This window comes from Henckelia pumila, chromosome 4 (genome assembly GCF_033568475.1).
Source record: "Henckelia pumila isolate YLH828 chromosome 4, ASM3356847v2, whole genome shotgun sequence".
Lineage (NCBI taxonomy): Eukaryota > Viridiplantae > Streptophyta > Magnoliopsida > Lamiales > Gesneriaceae > Henckelia > Henckelia pumila.
In genome coordinates this window covers 122568211-122579051 of record NC_133123.1, presented here as the reverse complement: position 1 = coordinate 122579051, position 10841 = coordinate 122568211, and the positions used below count along the sequence as shown (strand labels likewise).

The following is a 10841-nucleotide window of genomic DNA, read 5'->3' as shown; positions in this document are numbered from 1 at the left end:
TCGATATTGATTGGAAATGTTGTGAAATTTATTTAATTACATTTCACTTTTAGATAGTTTAATCATATGAAGACAAAGGTTTAAACATAAACAAAGGTTCAAATATTTTTTTTATTTTTTTTAGTTATAATCACACATAGATCTCTTCATGTCCAATATGCTATTAATTTACGGAAGTAAATTGTCAAATATTCTTTTATTTGATTACAGTGCCACCTTGTGACACGTAGTGTTGATACAATATATGCACCACGTATCATGTATGAACCTTACACGTCGAAGTTCTTACAAAGGGTCTGAATGTGGCTGTTTTATTTTGGAGTAACATTTAATCAAATTAAGGACACGTACGTTTGTAATTTTCATTCATTTATTGGTTGCGTCCATGGAGCTGGTTAAATGTTACCATCCTTATTTAATGAGTCCACTTGCCAAATATTCCATCCCAATTAAATTGTCGGGTGACAAGCTTTTTTCGGCATCACTTCTTTCTACTTGCATTGCCGGTGATCCAATTATCATTATTAATTATTTTTCTTTTATCGAATCAAGCATATATATATATATATATAGATAGATATAGATATATAGATAGATCTCATATATTTGGATTTTAGATCAATGGTCGTCATTGGATTTATGATAACAATAACATCTTATTGTATCTCATTAACTTTTTTGTGACGAACAGTATGTTTAATTATACTGATCAAACTTATTACATATTCATATTACACATAATTACATAAACATAGTCATCAGGACTGTCGATGTTGTTAAAGAGACTAGTATAATATTGTTCTGCCAACCCAATGTGTGCCAAAGGATTATTTTACTTGCATTTGGGTCCCTATCAAATCATTTAGGGAGTGTTTGCAATAGATTGTGCTTTTGTAGAAGTGATTAATTTATAGATTATAAAAAAAATTAAGAAAAATCAAAAGTTGGTAGTGTTTGGAAACAAATGTGAAAATCTAAAAATCAAAGTTGGGTAGTGTTTGATAAATAAGTGATTAGAGTTATTTTAACAATAACCTTCTTATTAGAATCACTTTTGGAAAATCATAATCACCACATGACTAGCTTTTGGATTTCAATTAAATTAAGCATAAGCTAACACATAATCTAGGTTTAAAAAACACACAAAAATAATTTTTTTAAGCCAAAAGCTAGTTCACTTTTTTTTAGTGATTGCAAACACTCCCTTAAAAACTTTAAAAATTTTTAAAAAAATGTTTCAACTTCTTACGCCTAAACTTGAGAAAACAGATAACATTAATTAAACTATAACCTATATTACTTTTAAAGTCAACAATAGGACATTAGCAGTGGAAAAGCCTTTTAAAAAGTTTGATACTAGGGGCCTAGGGCTTCAAAAAAAAAAAAGGTTTGATATATATACATTAGTATATGAAGTTATAAAACATGGGGTCCATCATATCGATCTACCTTTTCCTCTCTTCCAATATGAATCAGCATCACTAATTAGATTAATAACGTCATATTCTTTATTCAAAATCTAAAATGTAGGATGAAATAGCTATTTTATTAAATTTGGAGATCCATTTTTCACTACACAATACATCAGATTCTCTATAATTTAATACAAGTTGTAGCATGTGTTCTTCAATCAAGGGTCTATATTTTTTTAATATATATATATATTTGAGAAGAGATTTACTATATAATATTTTTTATTACATAATCATTTTTTTTACCATATAATCATTTTTAATTATTAATATTTTATTATTATAATGAGAATGAGAGAGGGAGAGAGAGATAAATGAGAGTAAGAGGAAAAAAAATTATATTTTATTGTTTAGGGAAGAGATTTCATTCCTTAAATTTGATGATATACTATTCATAAAATGTAAATTTAGAGAATGTGTAGGGTGATTGATGCAGAAGTTTTCATTTTTTCATGTAAAATCTAAATTTTTTTTAAAAAAAATTGGATTTTAGCGAACATGATGTGGTTGCTCTTACTATCTACATGAAGCTTTTCGATGGTTAGTTATTTTGAAATGTTCATAGTAGCAACGAAAATGATATATAGTTGGGACTTTCCTTCCCATTCTAAAATCATTAGCTTAAAAAAATTGGTTTAAACAAAATCAAACATGCCCTCAACTCGCGAATAGATGTGAGTATAAGGTAGTGTTTGCAATCACTAAAAATAAGTAATTATTGATTTTTTTTCTTAACAAATTTGTTAAAAAAAATCCATAATTACTTATTTTTATTGATTACAAATACTCCATAAGTTATATGTCGAAATCGCTCGTAATTATTTCTTACTATATTTTAACTAAAATTGCTTTCGAGTCTACTTTCATTCCTTTCTAATGTCATATTGATCTCACTCAAACTTTTCCTGCAAGTGATATCATGGTTCATAAAAATTATCAGAATAAGATGTTGTCACTAGATGTTGACAACATCCTACACAACATGCAGCGAAAATATTAAAACGTGAATAGTAATAGCAAACCAACAATAAAAATACTCAAGAGTAAATATGCACAAGTACTAAAATAATAAAAGATTGTGCATACAAATAGATTCAGATGTTGTCACAAGGTGTTGACAGCATCTTCAATAACATCTTGATTAATATGCATCAGAATTTATGAAAGCATGAATAAAATAGATAAGCAACCAAACAAATCAGACTCAGATTTTTAAGCAAGAGTATAAAATACTCTTGCAGCGCCTCAGGGCAAAACTTTCTCTAGAAAATATTCAAAGAGTTTTACAAACCCTAAAACTAGTGAATTATTGTAAAAATCAATTTTCTCAAAACATGTGAGAAAATAAATAAACAAAACAGATAAACCAACTCCTAAAAGTCTACTATAGGTAGACAAGAAAATCAAGAGAATAGAGTTGGCCCTTAGATGCCAAAATACGAGAGCAACGCAAACTTCAATCTCCAATCTTCATGTGCTCTCTAAACTTTCAAGACATCTACGAAAAACAACGACCAGAGCTATTACGATTCCTTCAGCTTTTCTATGATTCTCCAGATCTTCTATGCGTATGTTGAAGTCTCTCACAATGTACGCTCAAAGCTCTCTTGGTCGTATCACTCTCTCTTTTATTTTGTACGCTTAAATCTCTCTTCTACGGCTTGAGATCTTTCTTTTCTGCTCTCTCTCGTTTTTCTCCAAGCCCCAGATCTCTACGTTATTTCTTCTATTTAAGCGTGTCAACTTATCTCCAAACAGACTTGATCTTGTTTCTTTAATTCAAACTTGAATCTACAATGATAAGGAAACAAAGATAAGTTAGGAGATAGAGATATATTATGATAAGTGCATAATATCTTCTACAAATAATCAAGTAAATATAGAAATATTTAAGCCCTTTAAAATATAGGAATATATCATTCTATAATTAATATAAAATAATTCCTATTTAAAATATCTCAACCAATAAGATATTTAAAAAGATCTAAACTTCAAGTCCAAGAAACCATATTTTAAATCTAGGAATATTATATTATCTCAATTCAAATCAAAACAATTCCTAGTTTAAAATATATCAAACATATAGATAGGAAACACAATTATCAACTATCAATCCTAGAAGGAATAATTATCCTTTCAATATCCCTCTTTTTGTCTTTCTGGACAAAACATCTAAAACCAATTCAGCAACTCCCCCTAAATATTAATTCTCAGAACTCCCCCTGAGTTCAAACTTCTCAAACCAGTTCTCCCCCTGAATTTGATCTTTCAATTCTGAGTGTTGTCAAGAATGTTGGCAACACCTGCACACATGATAGTTATGTTTTTATTGCATTTGTTAGTGTCATTTTGTTGTCGTTTTGCATTTATTTACATGTTTTATTGTTGCATTTTGTTCATATTGCATTTTCCGTGTTTGCATGATTGGTTTCTCGGTTTTGTGGTTAGGTTGTGCATCTTTGCGGAAATTTGGAAGGAACTTTGGAGTAATAGAAATGCTGGAATTTCTGAAGAATGTTTGGCCGCTCGATCTGCAGGAGTTTACCAATCGAGCTGGTGCTTTATGATGAAGACAGTAGGCTCGGATATTTTGGCCGCTCGATCTGCAAAAGTTTACCGATCGAGCGGCGCGCATGTTTTGAAGTCAGTAGCCTTGGGATATTTTGGCCGCTCGATCGGCCAATGTTTACCGATCGAGCGGGCGTCGCGATCCGGGAAGAATTTTATATTTTTGGAAACTTTGTTATTTTAGCCTCTAGGCTTTATTAGACTCTTAATTTCTTTTTTGAGGAGATTATTATCAGATTTTAAGACTCTATCTTGGAGGCTAGGTTTTTCTTCTCTTTCCTTGGATTTAATTTTCTTTCATGAATTTTTCTAGAAAATTCATGAATCGTTGTGGCTAAGTTTTAGTACTTGGTTGAGGAAGACGAACCCTTGAGTTATTTTATTTTTGAGATTCAAGTTTCAATTGTTTAATTCCAAATTGCGTATCAAGAGTTGTTTTGAATTCATTGTCATGCTTGTATGTGAGATTATAGGCCTGTGATTTCATTATACAACTTATAACTAAATTAAAATTCAAATCCGTAATTGTTTGAATCATCTGATTTGTGAAGCAACTATGATTAATATTTTCTGCTGTTGAATTTGTTAAATCGTAGGAACAACAATTGACTAGATTAAATATAACCGCTGGTGTTTGTGTTGTCTAGCTTCATTAGTTTTACTCATTCGAATGCTACCGTGGATTTAAGTCTAGATTGCTGTTATCGGGTTAATTTATGGGGTAAGGGTTAATCTAGAACGCTGGTTTCTAATTAACTAAAATTAAGGTGAAACAGGAATTAAATTTTCAATGATGAATATTCAATGGAAATTAATTATTTTTAGGGATTCAATGATCGAATGAATAATTTCAAGGGTGTAGTCGACCGATACCAAGTCTCGTTAGTTTATTGATCTTTCTTATTTTAATTCTTGCATAGTAGTTAGTAAAATTCAAAAAAATCCCCTTTTATTATTTAAGTATTTTAAGAACACTATATAAATTTCACTTTCCTCGTGGGAACGATCCCTACTCTCACTGCTACATAATTTGTTTATCTGATTGGAGTCGGGTAATTTGGGCGCGACACGACTAAGCGATACCAAATTTTGGCGCCGTTGCCGGGGAACGGTGTTTAATTTATTTGTGTTCTTGTTTTTACTTTTATTTTTTTATTCTTTCCCCAGTGCTTCTCGAGTTTGTTCATGCTTTCAGGTGACTCTTCAGAAGAAGAATTTCCATACAACCCGGAGATAGAAAGAACTTTGCATAGACAAAGGACAGAAGCTCATAAGAGACTACAAGAGGACGAGCGCGTGGTTGAAGATCTGACAATAGCAATGACTGACAACGCCAATCTGAGCTTGAGACAACTGGGCACTCCTGATTTGAACCAACAACCCTTATGCATTACTTTTCCTACTTTAGAAGCTAATGCTACTTTTGAATTAAAATCTGGGCTAATACATTTGTTACCTTCATTCCATGGTCTTGCAGGTGAGGATCCTCATAAGCATTTGATGGAATTCCATGTGGTTTGCACGAGTATAAAACCCCATGGAGTCACAGAGGAGCAGATCCAATTGAGAGCCTTTCCTTTCTCTTTGAAGAGTGCTGCTAAGGATTGGCTGTACTATTTACCCTCTGGATCCATCATCACCTGGACAGAGATGAAGAGGATCTTCTTAGAGAAATATTTCCCAGCTTCTAGAGCCGCGAACATCCGGAAGAAAATCTATGGAATCAAGCAATACTCCGGAGAATCACTGCATGAATACTGGGAGCGGTTCAAAAAGCTTGTTGCTAGCTATCCGCAACATCAGATAAGTGAAAACCTGTTAATTCAATATTGTTATGAAGGTTTGTTGCCTCATGACAGGAGTATGCTAGATGCGGCCAGTTGAGGAGTTTTTGTGAACAAAATTCCAGTACAAGCAAGGAATTTGATCGAGAACATGGCTGTTAATTCTCAGCAATTTGGCGCAAACAAAAGTGATTTTGCACCCAGACAAGTCAATGAGGTAAATGTTTCTTCCCTTGAACAACGACTGATTGATCTGACGTCTCTTGTGCGTCAAATGACTATAGGGAATGGACAAAATATGAAGGTTTGTGGAATTTGCACTGCAAATGGACATGAAACTGACATGTGTCCCACGCTTCAAGAAGGATCTAGTGAGCAAGTTAATGCAGCAGGAGGATTTCCATGGCCACCACAGAGAAGTTATGATCCTTACTCGAACACATACAATCTGGGTTGGAAGGATCATCCAAACCTCAGATACGGAAATCCTGCAATGAATCAGCCTGCACCTTCAGTGAATCAACCAAATAATCAAGCATTCAGGCCACAGTATCCTCCACAACCACAACGTCCTCAAATTCCAATGCAAGGTGAGTTTTTATAAAATATAGTTAAGGATCTTGCTACTAATACTGTCACTTTTCAACAGGAAACGAGAGCAAGTATCCAACACTTGAACACTCAGATGGGGCAATTGGCTACCGCAATCAACAGGTTGGAGGCACTGAATTCTAACAGTCTGCCATCGCAGACAGTGGTGAATCCAAAGGAGAATGTGAGTGCAATCACATTGAGGAGTGAAAAAGAGTTGAAAGTTAGTCCAGAAGTAGTGCAAGAACCAATTCAGAACAAAGATGTGGAGGAATTCAGACTGGAAGAGAATGAAATAATTCCAAAGGATGCGCCAAGAGGTAAGTTTCCTCCTTTTTTTGAGTATAAACCTATAGCCCCTTTTCCCTTAGCATTGAAAGAGTCTAGGAAAGATGATGGAATTAAGGGGTTGTATGAAGTGTTTCGTAGATGTGAGGTAAATATTCCGTTGTTAGATGCTATCAAACAAGTACCTCACTATGCTAAATTTTTAAAAGAGTTGTGTACTGTGAAGAGAAAACAAAAACTGAAGGGATGTCAGAAAGTTGAATTGGGAGAACAGGTCTCTGCCGTAATTCAAATAAAGGTACCTACAAAATGCAAGGACCCAGTTATGTTCTCGATTTCTTGTAAAATAGAAGATGTTCAGCTTGACACAGCCATGCTAGATTTAGGAGCATCGATTAATGTTATGTCATACTATGTTTATGCTTTCTTAAATCTTGGGCCTTTGACTGAAACTGCAATCGTTATTCAAATGGCTGATAGATCTACTATTTTCCCTAGAGGAGTGATAGAGGATGTTCTTGTGCAAGTTGGTAATTTGATTTTTCCTGCTGATTTCTATGTGCTTGATATGAAAAATAATGATTTGAATAGCCCAACTTTGCTCGGGAGACCATTTTTGAAAACTTCAAAGTCTATCATAGATGTTGATAATGGTACTCTCACTATGAAATTTGATGGGGAAATTGTTAAGTTTAATATTTTTGATACCCTAAAAATTCCTAGTTGTGACAGTGTTGTTAATAATATTGATGTCAATGATCACTTGTCACACGAACATGAGAAAGATGTGAATGAGGGAAAGTTGAAAGAAGTTATTGCACAACCTGCTAACAATTCTATTGTGAAATTTTTATCTCTGATTTTCAGGCATCTAAAACTGAGCCGAAACTTCCTCCGGATCGATTAAAAGGAATCCCCAAGAAATCAAAGCAGAGGAAGCATGGGACGAAATTAACTGAACAATTTCTCAAGTGGGTGAAGGTGGTTAGAAAAACTAGATATGAACCACCATGAGCAAAAGAAACATGCATTCGGGCCGACGACTGTAAAAAGAGGCGCTGACTGGGAGGCAACTCAGTGTTGTTTTCTTTTAATTAGTTTTTAGTGTTCATTCTATTTTTGGCATTTTATTTTTGTTGTTTTTAGTTTCCCGAATGCCGCCACCTCCGCATACAAAGTTCCAATATGATTCTTCCATGATGCTGTCAGACGTTGAAGAGGACAGTGCCAACACTTAAACCAGGGGAGTTTTGTTTTACATTTTTTGCATTGCATTGTGTTGAGTTGTTTGTTTGTGTTTTGTGTTTTGACGCATTGAGGGCAATGTTTCATTTAAGTGTGGGGGAATGTATTCATATTGTTGCATTTGTTTTGTTTTGTTATTGCATTGAGTTTGTGATTTGTTGTGTCGTTTTTTGTTTGTGTCGTATGCATAAGTAGGATGATGATTTTTAGCCTATGATGATGGAAGTGAAAAAAAAATGAAATTTTTGAAAAATTTTAACTCTTGATTGAACATGAGAAACCATATGTTGATTGTTGAATATTTTTAAGCACACATGTTTAACCAGGGAAGTGTAGTGATGTATTAGATTTTGTGGATGACCGTTGGACCATTGCACGATAATAGGTATTTGTGGAATTTGATAGTGCTTGAATCTTGATTTTTTTGATAAGGCATACAGTTTCTTGGGCGCACCTTAAAATTTTTTGTTTTATGAAAAAGAGAAACAAATTTTTTTGAAAACCAATTAACTCCATCCGGGTTGCGAGCGAGATATTTGAAATCCTATTCATCTTGTTTGTGGCTAATTATGCGGATTACATGGGGTTATTCTTTTGACAAAATAATATAACAATTCCATCCGGGCGTGAGATGTGAATGAAATTCTATTCACTATTTCATAGCTAAGTTTGCGGACCTAATGGGATTTTAGTTCCATCCGGGCTATAGACGAGGGGATTGAAATACGAATTCTATCTAGTTATAGCTAAGTCTGCGGGTAATTATTGGGACTTTTTAAAAATATCGGGTGCAAAATCCGACGGTGCATAATTATTCTCAAGGCAGTTGTGTTGTGTTGAAAGATTGTTGGAAGGAGAGTTCTTGATGGTGAGGCTTACACTGAATTGTTATAGTTCGGCGAACCATCTTGAAACTTTGTCTTTTGAAGTTGCATGTAGCTGGGGTAACATGACATACGCACACGTTCGCATTCGACTGAAGGTGTATCATTGATGATTGAGAGTAGCTATGAACTTGTTTTAAATATAAGTGGTTTTCTCTGAGGCTATATTATTGCATAATTCTCCTTACTTATGTGTTTGTTTTCTTTCATTTTGTTTTGCATGACTTACTCGAGGGCGAGTAAGGGTTAAGTGTGGGGGAGTTTGATAGTTATGTTTTTATTGCATTTGTTAGTGTCATTTTGTTGTCGTTTTGCATTTGTTTACATGTTTTATTGTTGCATTTTGTTCATATTGCATTTTCCGTGTTTGCATGATTGGTTTCTCGGTTTTGTGGTTAGGCTGTGTATCTTTGCGGAAATTTGGAAGGAACTTTGGAGTCATAGAAATGCTGGAATTTCTGAAGAATGTTTGGCCTCTCGATCTGCAGGAGTTTACCGATCGAGCGGGTACTTTATGATGAAGACAGTAGGCTCGGATATTTTGGCCGCTCGATCTGCTGAAGTTTACCGATCGAGCGGCGCGCATGTTTTGAAGTCAGTAGCCTTGGGATATTTTGGCCGCTCGATCGGCCAATGTTTACCGATCGAGCGGGCGTCGCGATCCGGGAAGAATTTTATATTTTTGGAAACTTTGTTATTTTAGCCTCTAGGCTTTATTAGACTCTTAATTCCGTTTTTGAGGAGATTATTATCAGATTTTAAGACTCTTTCTTGGAGGCTAGGTTTTTCTTCTCTTTCCTTGGATTTAATTTTCTTTCATGAATTTTTCTAGAAAATTCATGAATCGTTGTGGCTAAGTTTTAGTACTTGGTTGAGGATGAAGAACCCTTGAGTTATTTTATTTGTGAGATTCAAGTTTCAATTGTTTAATTCCAAATTGCGTATCAAGAGTTGTTTTGAATTGATGGCATGCTTGTATGTGAGATTATAGGCATGTGATTTCATTATACAACTTATAGCTAAATTAGAATTCAAATCCGTAATTGTTTGAATCATCTGATTTGTGAAGAAACTATGATTAATATTTTCTGCTGTTGAATTTTTTAAATCGTAGGAACAACAATTGACTAAATTAAATACGACCGCTGGTGTTTGTGTTGTCTAGCTTCATTAGTTTTACTCATTCGAATGCTACCGTGGATTTAAATCTAAATTGCTGTTATCGGGTTAATTTATGGGGTAAGGGTTAATCTAGAACGCTGGTTTCTAATTAACTAAAATTAAGATGAAACAGGAATTAAATTTTCAATGATGAATATTCAATGGGAATTAATTATTTTTAGGGATTCGATGATCGAATGAATAATTTCAAGGGTGTAGTCGACCGATACCAAGTCTCGTTAGTTTATTGATCTTTCTTATTTTAATTCTTGCATAGTAGTTAGTAAAATTCAAAAAAATCCCCTTTTATTATTTAAGTATTTTAAGAACACTATATAAATTTCACTTTTCTCGTGAAAATGATCCCTACTCTCACTGCTACATAATTTGTTTATCTGATTGAAGTCGGGTAATTTGGGCGCGATACGACTAAGCGATACCAACACAACACTTGGCGAGATCAGAAAATACTTAATACATGTTCAGAAGTGAATCACAAAACACATTTAATCAATTCAGCACACATCACAACTCTCCTGAATATCAATTCTCTCCATGAATTCGAAAATACAATCCCCCTTAGTCAAAGCTTGGATGTTGTCGAGGATGTTCCCAACATCTCCTCACAACACTTAAGTCAGAGCACAAAAAAAACTTAGAACAAATCAGAGAGTCATAATCAAACATGCTAACATTGATTAGAACGATATCAGAGCAAAAACATAAGACAAATCAGAGCAGAGCAAAATAAACTTAAACCAAAAAAAATAAAATTTATTGCTCTGTGACAATCCGTCATTTGCTTCGGCAGAACTAGATTCTTTTCCATCAGAGTCAGAGTCACTATC

The 10841-nt window shown here is 34.0% G+C and overlaps 1 protein-coding gene across 1 annotated transcript; it reads left to right on the top strand.

The window, feature by feature from the left end:
• Nucleotides 1-5975: 5975 nt before the first annotated feature.
• LOC140861662 (uncharacterized) lies at nt 5976-7941 on the top strand. Its single transcript, XM_073264683.1, has 7 exons — nt 5976-6041; nt 6129-6414; nt 6474-6486; nt 6539-6735; nt 7054-7570; nt 7685-7782; nt 7850-7941. Exons 1-7 carry the CDS (start codon nt 5976-5978, stop codon nt 7939-7941), a joined length of 1269 nt encoding a protein of 422 aa, XP_073120784.1.
• Nucleotides 7942-10841: the final 2900 nt, after the last annotated feature.